The 12,617-nt window shown below is 42.1% G+C and overlaps 1 protein-coding gene across 1 annotated transcript; it reads right to left on the bottom strand.

Moving 5' to 3' along the window:
• Nucleotides 1-171: 171 nt before the first annotated feature.
• On the bottom strand, nt 172-12,505 carry ints9 (integrator complex subunit 9). Its single transcript, XM_037750294.1, has 17 exons — nt 12,021-12,505; nt 11,171-11,298; nt 10,999-11,059; nt 10,751-10,813; nt 10,098-10,237; nt 9,730-9,816; nt 9,349-9,469; nt 8,936-9,070; nt 6,752-6,863; nt 6,395-6,575; nt 5,733-5,793; nt 5,007-5,178; nt 3,966-4,090; nt 2,377-2,544; nt 1,964-2,062; nt 896-1,033; nt 172-526 (listed from the first exon to the last, which is right to left on the bottom strand). Exons 1-17 carry the CDS (start codon nt 12,027-12,029, stop codon nt 350-352), a joined length of 1,977 nt encoding a protein of 658 aa, XP_037606222.1. The 5' UTR covers nt 12,030-12,505; the 3' UTR covers nt 172-349.
• Nucleotides 12,506-12,617: the final 112 nt, after the last annotated feature.

The following is a 12,617-nucleotide window of genomic DNA, read 5'->3' as shown; positions in this document are numbered from 1 at the left end:
CTAGCAGAGGTAACTGAGGTAACCGAGAGGCACTTTGTTGAGGTTTTTTTCTTACTTCTTCCTTTGGAAAACCCCAGCTCATGGCTGATGATATCTGCATTTTCACTTGTTTCTAACTAGTTTCCTGGATGAAGAAATTGCAGTGATGAAAAACTGAGATGATCTCGAACATGTTTGAAAAAAACCTTTTAATACAAAATACTATTTTACAAAATAGAACTGAACTACTGTAACTGTTGCAGTTGCTGAGGTGGGGACAGACTATCTCCTTCTCCTCCATCATTATCTCTTTTTGTTATTCACAGTCCAGTAAAGCAGAAATAGTCAAAACATTCAGGAGTCATGAAGGTCAGAGTTTCTGCAAGAAGCGGAGCACCAGGTCTCTCAGTGTGGTACGCAGCGGCTCGTTGTTGTCGCAGACGATGTGTGTCCCGTCCTCCTCCAGCTGAATCAGTGTGTCCTCCGCCTGCAGGTGCAGAATGTGTCCGTCCGCCGTCTCCTCCACTTTGACCTCTGTAATACCGTGCTGCAGGTGGGTGGGGGGATAAGTGAACAATTTTTATAGATGTTATGTTTTTGTGCTGAGGCGTGGTCATGCATTTAATTCAATGTTAAATGTCATTATCGCTGGTTTTATTGGTAGTTTTATATCATTTTTTAAATCTGCTGTGGTAAAATCCCTGGCCTCTGCTATAAAAAATACTAATCCCAACAATGTTGTGCATGAGGAGATTTGAATGTCAGATGGGAGGAGATTCAAGGCTGCAGTCGTCTCCTTTGGGAATACTTAAGACACAGCAAATGAGGGAGCAATTTTTTGCAGTGCAAAAACTGTAACTGCTGGCTGCTATGAAAACAATATTAAGAATCCCATTGATGGCTGCAGATTTCACACCTTTTGCAATGTGGCCAAGAAAGCATCCAGGGGCACAGCTCCACTCAGCAGGGGTTTGGGGGCCAGCACTACTGGAGGCTCCTCCATTAGCCGCTTCCTCTTCTTGCTGGGGGGCACTGGAGGGGGTTTGGGCACCGACTGGCAACACAGGAGAGGAAAAACATAGATATTTACTAGTTAAAGGGTAAGTTTGGTATATTTCAACCCTATTTGCCCATGTTTTTGTGTCGGGGACAACAGTCTCTGAAACTGGTCCAGTATTGAGGGAAAACGCTGTCACCAGCAGCCGCCAAACGAGCTGCAAGGACGCAATGTCACCTTGCGTTCACTGAAAGTGCTTGTTGTTGCCACTGACAGCCTCAGATTGTTATCAGTGTCTGATAACATTATGGAAAGGACCCTACCAAGAAATAAAACGTTTTCTTACCTTTCTCTTGAGCCGGCCTGTTTGTTATTGTGTCCAAGTCCCGCTCAAGGAGGGTTCTCGCTATGAAATCTGAATATCCGTATTCTCTGGCTCAAATAAATACGGGCTGCCATCAAAGAGCTCATCCACATTGTCAAAATCATCTAAATATTCAGACATGACATTGGAAATCTTTTAGATAACACTAAGCTACGCTTTCTGTCCTCTAACACAACAAACTCTGCCCGGCTGGCACTCATGAATCCACCGTGGATGTATTCCACTACTCCACGCTGCCTTCCGGCAACACTTCACCTTGCGAGAGAACGAGACTTCCCCTTGAGCGAGACTCTTTCCATAATGTTGTCAGACACTTATAATAACAATGAGAGCCTGTCATGGTAAAAACAAGCACCGTTAGTGGACGTGAATGACGGTGCCAGCTTGCCCCAATAGGATTACATTGCAACCCGTGAGCAGCTGCCGTGAGCAGCTGCCATGAGCAGCGTTCTCCCTCAATACTGGACCAGTTTCAGTCAGTCAGACACAAAAACATGGGAAAATATGATCCACGTTGAAAAACATCAGTTACCCATTAAGCAATGATATCCATATTTACACATTCATATCCCTTTTATGTGGCACGAATTCACAAGACTCACCTGTAGTGTGTGTTTGTTGTCCTTGGAGTGCAGCACTGCAGACACAGTTGCCAGGGAAACGCCAGGTTTAATCTCAGAGGGCACCAGGGAGTTGGCCAGCTAGGAGTGGAAGAATCAGACGTTTTTTACTTTGAAAATGGTCCACCTGTCCTCTGACAGGAGTTGAAATATTTCCATAATGTAGTTCAATCTTTCATTCCGACAGGTGTGTATACACCACATGTCACCGTCTCCTACCGACACATGAAAGAATTTAAAATATGCGCTGACCGTCTGTTTCCAGAGGTACTGGTTTGATCTTTTATTCAACATTGCCAACTGAGTGTCTTTAGGTCCTTTTAAGCAGACATGTTGAAGAGGAATATATTCACATGAGTTCACGCTGTGTGAGTTACGGCTCTGATGGGACTCACCTCAGGCAGTATGTAGACCCGCTCATAGCGGCGTCTGAAGGGCAGGTTGAGTACAGAGCAGCGTCTGTAGGGCATAGGAGGGGGCTGCAGCTCCAGCATCAGATCAGAGCGGTGGGACTGGGTCAGAGGAGGCTGGGTGTACTGCTCTGGACACACCACATGGAGGGGCTGCAGGACGGAAAGACAGCAGACAGTGATCAGCTCCTGATGGCTGAAACAAGTCCTTTGAGGTGATTCAACTCCAGTAACTTTTACACACTGTTGCCATGTTCTAGACTGAGCCTGCTTTTATTGAAGATAGGCAGGACTAAAAGAGGGCTTCAATTAAGGCTGCATAGGGAGTTCAACTTCTCATAACTGTTGTTAGTCAGTGGCATCAGAGGAGAAAGGCACTGAATCACTTTAATGAGAAAAAAAACGTCAGGAAATGAAGATGATGTTGCTTGTGATTACCTGGTTTTGACTAACAGTACGTGTCCATAGGGGTATTTTTGGACATGAGGAATCGCCTTGCTTCCCAGCATTGGACGCTTGATGGGCTGCCACTAGACACTAGGCACTCGGCACCTGACTGGACGAACGCTTTCACACATGGGCTGCAGGTTGCAGCAAACTGGAACCAACATGGTGGCTTGTTTGGGGAAACTTTTTTCTGTTTTATTCAGAAAATAGTTCACCGAAATGTGGTTCTGAAAACATTTCATGCGAGAAATAAGCCATGCAGTTGCTGAATCTGTCTTTATTTTAGATCGACAACAGTTTCAAAGTTTCTAGGGAGTTTCCAGAGGCAGCGAGTCATGGTGGACACCCCAAATCTTCTTCTTTTCAAATAAAACATTTGGTGTCTGAATTATATGTTTTTTGTTTTTTTTTATCTCTGTTAAAATAGCCATATTTGAGGGAAAGAATCAAAACATTAATTTAATTTAATGTTAACCTGCTGCACACGTCCATTAACAGATGTTTGAGGTCATGAAGTACAAAACAACGGGAAGATTTCTGCAGCTTCATTTGATCATTTCGAAAGGTTGATATCTTCCCATATGTATAATAATATGCAGGTCAGGACATGCTAGACTTCTGACAAGATTACATCATACAAGAATAATAAAGTCAACTGAATCACTAGCAATTAAACCATCGATGTGCCTCTGCAGCCCTCCAGGACTGGTGTGTATTCCCTCCTGCTCTGCCCTGAATGCTGATCTAATATTGTCCTGTAATCTTGTTTGTGCCTCGCTGTTAGCTTGTAAAATTGTTTCCGTTCTCCTGTTTCACCAAAAGGACTTCTACTGACTCTGTGATTATTTGCATCTTGCACAATTCTCCTCTTACCGGTGTTGTGTGTTAAAAAAAAAACCCACATGAAGCAGCCATTTCTGAGCAAAACAATCCCGATATTATCTCACTGTATTTGCCAACTCTCTGCCTCACCATGCCCTCTATAAACTCCCTGTTCATGTAGCTGCAATCCATTTACCGCTTACTGCACATTTGTCTTACAAACCTCTGTTATTGGTCGAGGAAAACAGTTAATTTACCATATTGATGAATGGGTTGGTATCATGACAAACTGGTGTTGACTGTACCTGGACTTCCTTGAGCAACTTTGACACTTGGTGGAAGTTGAGCCGTGTGTCAATGGGACAGTAAACACACTTCATAGCCAGCGGCTGGTAGGGAGCCAAAGCATCCAAGTAAGAAAAGTCGGGCTCTGATGGTATAAAAGAAAAGTCACAGAGGTTTGTAGAAGCATAACATTTATAAGTGTATAACATCAGTGCTTGTAATTAGGGCTACAACTAACGATTATTTTCACTGTCTATTAATCTGTTGATTAATTTCTCGATTAATCGATTAGTTGTTTGGTTTATAAAAAGTCAGAAAATAGTGAAGAATGTGGATCAGTGTTTCCCAAAGCCCAAGATGACATCCTCAAATGTCTCTCTAACTCAACAATATTCAGTTTACTGTCATAGAGGAGTAAAGAAACCAGAAAATATTCACATTTAAGAAGCTGGAATCAGAGAATTTAGACTTTTTTGTTTAAAAGGTACTGTTTGTAACTTCTTACACCTCTTGGTTGTATCTAGTGAAGCCCGTCTGTCAAACAGTGTTGGCCACGGTCGGAGGACAGGGGGGAGACCGGAGCTTTGGTCTCCAGGACCAGAGTCTCTGCTGTACTCTGCTCCTCTGCTTATCGTCTCCGACCAAAACTCCGGTGTCTCTCCTGTTCCCTCCGGCCGCGGTCGGGAGTCTGAGGCAGGAAAAGCCAACACTAGGATCAGCATTGATTCATGGAGAGACCTTCGTCTGGTCAGCTAACATTACTGCCAAGCAGCTGAAATATAGAGTGATGTTGTGCTTTTAGCTGACGTGTGTCTCCTCACTGTGTTGAGCGATGCTCGTTCATGTCTATGTAGAGCGAGCACAAGCGCGAGCAACAGGACGCTGACTTTCGTTGACTTAACGGCCACAGGTGTCGCTGTTAACAAGACATTTCTGATTCTTACAAACAGTCCCTTTAAAAAAAATAGTCAAACATTAAGTTAATCAAAATAGTTGGCAGTTAATAATGACAACTATTCAATTAATTGTTGCACTTCTACTTGTCATACAGTTGTAGTTACCTGTAAAGATGATGGTGTTGAGGCTGGATTTGCCCCACAGCTCCATGAAGTGAACCACGTCCCCAAAGCGCAGAGAGGGGTGACCGGTGAACACCACGCACGGCTGACGGAACTCACTGCTGAAGTCTCCGTGGATGCTGGGGTAGTGCTTGAGCTTGTTGGTTTGGATCAACTGAAAACATGACATGGTTGGTACCAATGGATTCCTTAGGTTTCACTCTAGCTTTAGCACTCTAGCTCTGGCACTCTAGCTTTTCCAGCCCGCTACAACCTAAAAATCACAAGTTGCCTTAATGCGTTAAAGAAATAAGTGGCGTTAAAACCAATCTGCGCTAACATGTTATTATGGCGTTAACTTTAACAGCCCTCCTATAAGCCCAAATCACCATCTTCTGCTGTATACACTGACAGCCCCCCAAAATAAAGTGTTGTTTATTGTCCATTGTTTGAGGACCACAAATATTTCAAGCGATTCCTGGTTACAAAGTGTTTTTATTAAATGACTACTGTGATAATGGTGCCCTGTTTTACCACAGTATTTGACTGATTCCCTATTGTAAAATACTGTCTCCATGCACTGCTACATTGTACTGATGACAGATAGATCTCCAAGCTCTTTACTGGCTTGCAGGGTCATTTAGTGCTCATTTGCTAGGATTTCTAACTATCCACTATCTCTGAGATGTAGCATTGTTCTTCACTAGTAGGAACAGCAGCAGGACTCACCTCTGCATGAGGAAATGGAGGCTCTGGAAGATACACCTTGCTTTGTTTGTTGTGGCAAAGCCTAAAAAGGGGAAGAAGAAAATCGTACATCTAATCAGAATATCCCAGAATGTTCCTGGAGAACAATCATAAAGGTGACTGAAAACAACTCCGGTATCAGGTGACAACGGAATCAGCACCGCTGTAAATATGCTTGGTTGACATGGTTTTCATTTGGTTTGGACTGTATTTACATGCCTTTAAAATCAAGTGAAAACACAGCTGTTTTTACAGACACATTTGTGTTTTTTGTTTGTGGCAATGCACCATTTGAACTGTGCCGCTGCAGCCAACAACAGTTACTGTTTGACACTAATCAACCCTGATACTGGCTGTTGCATCAACACTGTTTTGGATGTATAATGAATAACCGGCAAAAAAAACTTAGCTCGAACAACATTGTGTAAACTGAAGCAAACAAAATGTATCTAGTTACAAATTAACAGATCAAATGTATTTTGCTTCTAAAAGACAAGAAGCCAGATTTGACATAGTTACTGTATGTTGGTTTTATCTTAATCAATCACCATATTTGTATACTTTTCTTTTCTTTCACTGCTGGTTTCCTTCCAGATACTGTGCAGATTTCTAAAACGGGGACATATTGGTAAACAGCTCCTCACCACTCAGCAAAGATCTGAGAGAACTCCAGCGAGCTGTTGGCGACAGGTGAGATGAAGTAGAAGGGCGTGGTCCCCAGGTTGGCGCTGTCAATGAACTGGTACAGACACTCCAGCAGGTCATATATCACCCCTGACGAGTAGCAAGGCACTAGCACGTTGCCTCCAGCTCGAATCGTCATGGCTACAGACACAGATGAAGAATAAATACTAACATTAAAACACAAAAACTCCAGAGACAATGTGATTTATTTACATATGCTGTATACATGTATTTATTTATAGAATATGTAAATATTTCTAAATTTTGCAACTTTAATACATCATACATTTAACACTGTCTAGTACATGTGGACCTACCAAGGTTGCTGCAGAATTCTCCCAGCATGCCGTCTGGGTTGGCGGTGGGCATCTGGGTGAGGCCTGTTAGAATCAGAACGTCACTGTTCTTCAGGGAGCTTTGGTCCATCGGCTGGGAGATGAGAACAAGAGTTACTTTACATCATCATCAGCCCTGGGAAGAGGTTCCAGTGTTCCACTGAGTTTATTATAGTACAAGACGCAACTGGGCAAGAACAGAGCTGGGTCTTTCCAGAATAGTGGGTGTGAGCACAGAGGGAGTTTAACCTCTTCCACTCCTTGAGGGTGCCGGTGCCCTCAGCCGAATTTACTGTCTTTTTTAGATCTAGAGTGAAGGCAGATATCATATGAAACTACAAAATCTGATGAATCCATCGGTACCAACCATGTCATGCTAGCTTGTCGGGAAGGAGGCTAAATAACGCTCCAAATTTAGGCAAACATTTGGCGAGGAAAAACTGGCATGGCCATATTCAAAGAGGTCCCTTGACCTCTGACCTCAAGAAATGTGAATGAAAATGTGTTCTATGGGTACCCACGAGTCTCCCCTTTACAGATATGCCCACTTTATGATAATCACATGCAGTTATTTGCATTCAGTATAAATGTGTTTTGTTCTCCTATTCTAAAAAAGGTTTCTTCATACTGGGGTCCCTAAACAGTCCTGAATTCCATAAATTGGGTATTACTGTAAAGCTGAGACTCTTGTGGATCCAATGAGCCCAACTGTATTTATGTGAGATGATGTTAGTCCCCATAGGAGACATTTCATTGTAGTGAGACCATTGTTTTAATTGTGACCTCTCTGTATAAAATGACCTGTGGTAACCTCTAGGATAATCACAGCCTCATGAAACTTTACAGCCACAAACTAGAGACCTAGAGCATTCAGAGGATGGATGGATCAAACTAGAGACCTAGAGCATTCAGAGGATGGATGGATCAAACTAGAGACCTAGAGCATTCAGAGGATGGATGGATCAGACTAGAGACCTAGAGCATTCAGAGGATGGATGGATCAAACTAGAGACCTAGAGCATTCAGAGGATGGATGGATCAGACTAGAGACCTAGAGCATTCAGAGGATGGATGGATCAAACTAGAGACCTAGAGCATTCAGAGGATGGATGGATCAAACTAGAGACCTAGAGCATTCAGAGGATGGATGGATCAAACTAGAGACTTAGAGCATTCAGAGGATGGATGGCTTTCCTAGCTAGATTGACAATAAGGGGGTTTCTGAGCAGTTTACACAACACAAGTGCTCGCCATCCAATCACCAAAACTGCAATTCTTGCAGAAATCTCCAAATGTCAAAAGTTTTTGATCCCAAATCACAGCATGTCTTTTTCTCTGGTGTTCCTCAAGGTCTTGGTGTCTTAATGTGGTATTTTGGAAGGATTATTGATCATTTTTATCAATTCTCCAATGGTAAAAAAAAAAATATGTTAAATTAGCACCAAATCTGTGTAACAAATGGTTTCAACCCAAAAATTGCTGCAACAACTTATGAGACATAAGTGAACATGGGAACGACCATCTTATACTTCCATCATAATGTTCTAAGCCCTTATACTTTTAATTCATTAATTAATTTTATTTCTGATTTATGACTAGAACAACTTGACACACAGTACTGAGCTGCATCTCAAACCAGGCAAAAGTGAGCATGGCTCACATACCCCCCCGCTCACTGTTTGACCCCTACTAAAGTAGGGCCAAAGGTTTTGCCCTTTTGGAACAATGTAAAACATTTCGGGCACTCTGGACTTCTAACCCCCAAAAGGCACAACTAGACCACACTGTCAACCATCAGACCAAATTTGAAGTTCTTAAGTTAAATAGTTTCCGAGTTCTACTCTGGAAATAAAAGTGTGACACGCAAACGGACGGAAGGACGGACTATATACCGCTATATTCCCCCTACTACGTCTGCGGGGGTATAATAATTAATCTTCAGGTTCCCAGCTTTTAGAAAATGCACACCACTTCTATGTGACATCTACTGCTGACCTGCTATATCTGGGTCTATGGTAAAGAGGGGTGGAGTGGAAAAGGTCAAGGATCTACCATGTTAATTTAAATGCATTTCACATACGTACACCGGAAGTCAAGTGAAATATTAGGAGCACATTCTTGATCATTGCAGGTTTTTCTCAGGCCCCGTGTATCTGTTCGACCTACCTGTGGATGTGTGGTGAGGAGGGATGAACCCGACACGTAGGAAACTTTCTCATGATGAGACTGGATGATCCAGTTGGAGCTACCCAGTGAGTAACCAGAGCTTAAGGGGGAGACCTGCACAGCTCCAAACAACTCCTGGAAACAGGAAGAAGTTGTCACTACGAGAATGCAAAAATACAGCTAGAGGACACATACAGGTATTTTAGTAGTATGTAGAAGCAGAAGAATTAAACCTGCACTCAGTGTGAAGAAGGTGAGACAAACATAAACACGCTTTCTAATAAAATGAAACCCACCGCTCTATCCCCTGTAATTTTCAGCTTTGAACTTTGAGTGTTCCTAATTAAAGAAGAATGTATACTAAGTATTACATCTACACTGTGCAGACAGTGTGGGAGAAAAAAGTTTCTTACCACTTTCTGTGAATAACCCACGAGCTGCACTTTACTGAGGGCAGAGTTGACCTCCTGCATGCTGTAGCTTCGTTTCCACGTCCACACATCTACCGCATCCTTCAGCGGCCCAGGGAGCAACCTAATGTCATACAATTATATCAAAATCATATTGTATTGTGTTAAATGCAGCTTTTGAAATATAAGTGAAAGTAAAATGAAACTGCATGATAAAAAGGTGCCAATTAAAACCAAAGCAAGACAAGATAAACAGAGAGACAAAGTACAGATAAAAGCTAGCACTATTTTTAAATGTGACATTATATATTTTGAAATAAATATTTTCCACAACTACTGACATAAAATATTATTTTTGTATGTTTTTCTCAACAGTTTCCCTACCTTTGTATTTCCTTATTTTTCCAGCAGGTGGCAGACTGGGCTTTGGGAACTCTCTCCATGAAGTTCACCAGTTCCTCCATCAACAGTCTGATGAAAATAACAGCAAGAATCTGCATTTCTTAAACACCAGAAACCACAGCCACATCTCTTTTGGTTCACAATACAACATGAGCCACAACATTACACGTCATTCTACAAACTCAAAACCACAAAATTCAATTTAAAACACAGTTGTGTCTTGTGTATACAGACTGGATATCTCTTTGTACAAAACCATGATACAACTGAAGAAAAACTGTTTGAATAGCATGCCCTTTGAATTAACATTAAAACAATGTGATGAATGCTCATTCCTTGTATCTCCTTACCTGCCAATCTGCAGGGTGGGTTCTGTGGCATACACTGTCCCAGTGAAGCCTGTGTGTTCAGTGATATAGGGCAGGGCCATCATACAGTGGTAGTTGGAGATCAGGATAACATCAATGGTAGACAGATCCAGCAGTTCTCTCTGTGGCCAATATAAGTAGTTTATTTAGACCAAACATGTGTTATCATTTCTAGATTTTAATTTTTAGATTTGATTTGTTTACACATATAAAAAGATATTACATAAACACCAACAAATGTGATGGAGATGTGCAAAAAACCCTCAGAGGGGCTCAATCAGGGCACTCTCCAGTGCATACATTAATCAATCATAAAAAAAGAGAATCAAATATTTAAAAGGATAGTAGAGAGAGAAGAAAACAAAGGAAAAAGATAAGATAACACACACTAGCAGACACCCATATACTGTAGGCAAGTTGACAAACCGATGAAATAGAATTTAGATTCACATTATTATATCATCAATAAAGACTCATTACGAGTAATTTACAGAGATAATCCATAAGGAAAACATTGGGGAGATAAAAATAAACCTGTATAATTTCCTGCATCATTATTTTGAAGCATTACACTGACGACAAAGGAAATGGAATTGAGCTTAATGTACTGTATGTGTGGTAGCTGAGTTTACTACCTCAGGGAGACAGAACTCTGGCTGTGAGTCCACAAACACTCTTCCCGCACACTCCTTCAGCTCCTGGAAAGAAATAGTTGGTTACTTTTGCAGCCCTTCATCAAAGACTCTTAATGCATTTACACTTTACAGACATAGAAATAAACAGAACAAACTGTAGGTCATGTCCCAAAGCAACAATCAAACCCAAGTTCAGATACAGGTTAAATAATCTGTGAATTAAAAACAATAGGAACAGCTTCTCATACTTTCTCCAAGTTTATTGTTCCATCCTTAGAGACCCAACTAGGCAGCTTGGAGAGTCTTGGGCTGAAAGAAAGAACAAAAAAAGATAAATCCATCACGACTCAGATTGAGCAAGTGTACCACCTATAAATGAATGAATGAATGAGTCTACTACCACTGATACAATTGACTCACCTGTGCACTAGAGGAAGGGGCAGGAAGTTGAGGACAGAGGTGGTGTCCAGCCCACAGTCCAGCATGATAGTGGTGGATTTGAACTTGAGGACATTGCAAGGCAATGTAGGATGACCAGACAGACAATACTGAGAGAAGGAAGGAAAGCTATTAGAGACACAGGACGAGGAAACAACATCACTGTGCCAACAACACAGTACAGGACAGATACAGATCTAGAGCAGCAGAAGTAGTAACAGTAACAGCAGCAGCAGTAACAGTAACAGCAGCAGCAGCAGCAGTAACAGTAACAGTAACAGCAGCAGTAACAGCAGTAACAGTAACAGCAGCAGCAGTAACAGTAACAGTAGCAGCAGCAGCAGTAACAGTAACAGCAGCAGCAGTAACAGTAACAGCAGCAGCAGCAGCAGTAACAGTAACAGTAACAGCAGCAGTAACAGTAACAGTAGCAGCAACAGCAGTAACAGCAGCAGCAGCATGAGCACACAGTCACACACACAGCTGTAACGTTGTCCCATTGTAAGAACGACATGCTCCATTCATCAACACTATGTCGGTGTTTCACCATCACTAGGGGGCTGCACGCATTAAAGAATGATACATGATTTACTGCCTGCAGTCCCTAGTGAGAGTAAGAACAGTTGACATACAGTGAATAGTGTACATCCCCTCGCTGTTAGCTCAGTGATCTAGTTAGATCTAGTGATCGTTAGCCACAGTGGATGAGACAGTGCAGTTAGCTAGCTGCTGAGCTAGCAGAGCAGCTAGAACTGAAGGTAACGTTACTCTGAACCATTTAGTTACTCGTTGTTATCGCTACTTTAATGATGCTAACAACCTGTTCACTCACCAGCTTCATGTTTAACGCTGGTACATTAGCGTTAGCTAGCTAGATTTAGCCAGCTTCACTAATACTGCATCCTTCTACAGTCTTCTTCTTCTTCTTCTTCTTCTTCTTATTTTTCTTCTATACTCTACTGCCCTCTACAGAGTCGGAGTGATTCTAGAGCCACTGTAGTTCTACTTTTAGGGGTAAATGCTCCAAATACTGAACCAAACAGCTTGCCTTTGTTTGTTTGCAACTGCCCTGTAAAGAGCATTGTGCCTCATAATAATAACTAACACAAATATCGTTTAATGGTGGATAATTGGTGTCAACAAATGCACGTGCCCATGGCGTGCAGGGCTGTCAATCACACGCGCTGCTCTAACCGTCTTAACGACGAGGGACGTTAGAGGACAGACATAAAGACATAAAGATGTCTCTATTGTGATTATGATGATGATATGTGCTTGCTTAACTATTTAGTACATGAACTTGTATTAAGTTTACGTTGAACGATGTTGTTGGGCAGCCAGAGGAGGGGCGACCGGTACGGAATACTTTCCATTCACTCCTCCGGTTAGCCGGAGCTAGCTCCTCCCATGCTAGTAGCGGCTTGTAGCG

This window comes from Sebastes umbrosus, chromosome 18 (genome assembly GCF_015220745.1).
Source record: "Sebastes umbrosus isolate fSebUmb1 chromosome 18, fSebUmb1.pri, whole genome shotgun sequence".
Lineage (NCBI taxonomy): Eukaryota > Metazoa > Chordata > Actinopteri > Perciformes > Sebastidae > Sebastes > Sebastes umbrosus.
The sequence above is the reverse complement of the archived record's forward strand: the minus strand, read 5'-3'. Positions and strand labels throughout refer to the sequence as shown.

Bases quoted from the DNA above. Each gene is read 5' to 3' on its own strand.
- ints9 (XM_037750294.1), bottom strand. The intron at 9,071-9,348 runs GTAAGAAACTTT...TCCTGTTTCCAG, and splicing joins TGGGTTATTCACAGAAAGTG to GAGTTGTTTGGAGCTGTGCA. The intron at 2,545-3,965 runs GTACAGTCAACA...TCCGTCCTGCAG, and splicing joins AGTTGCTCAAGGAAGTCCAG to CCCCTCCATGTGGTGTGTCC.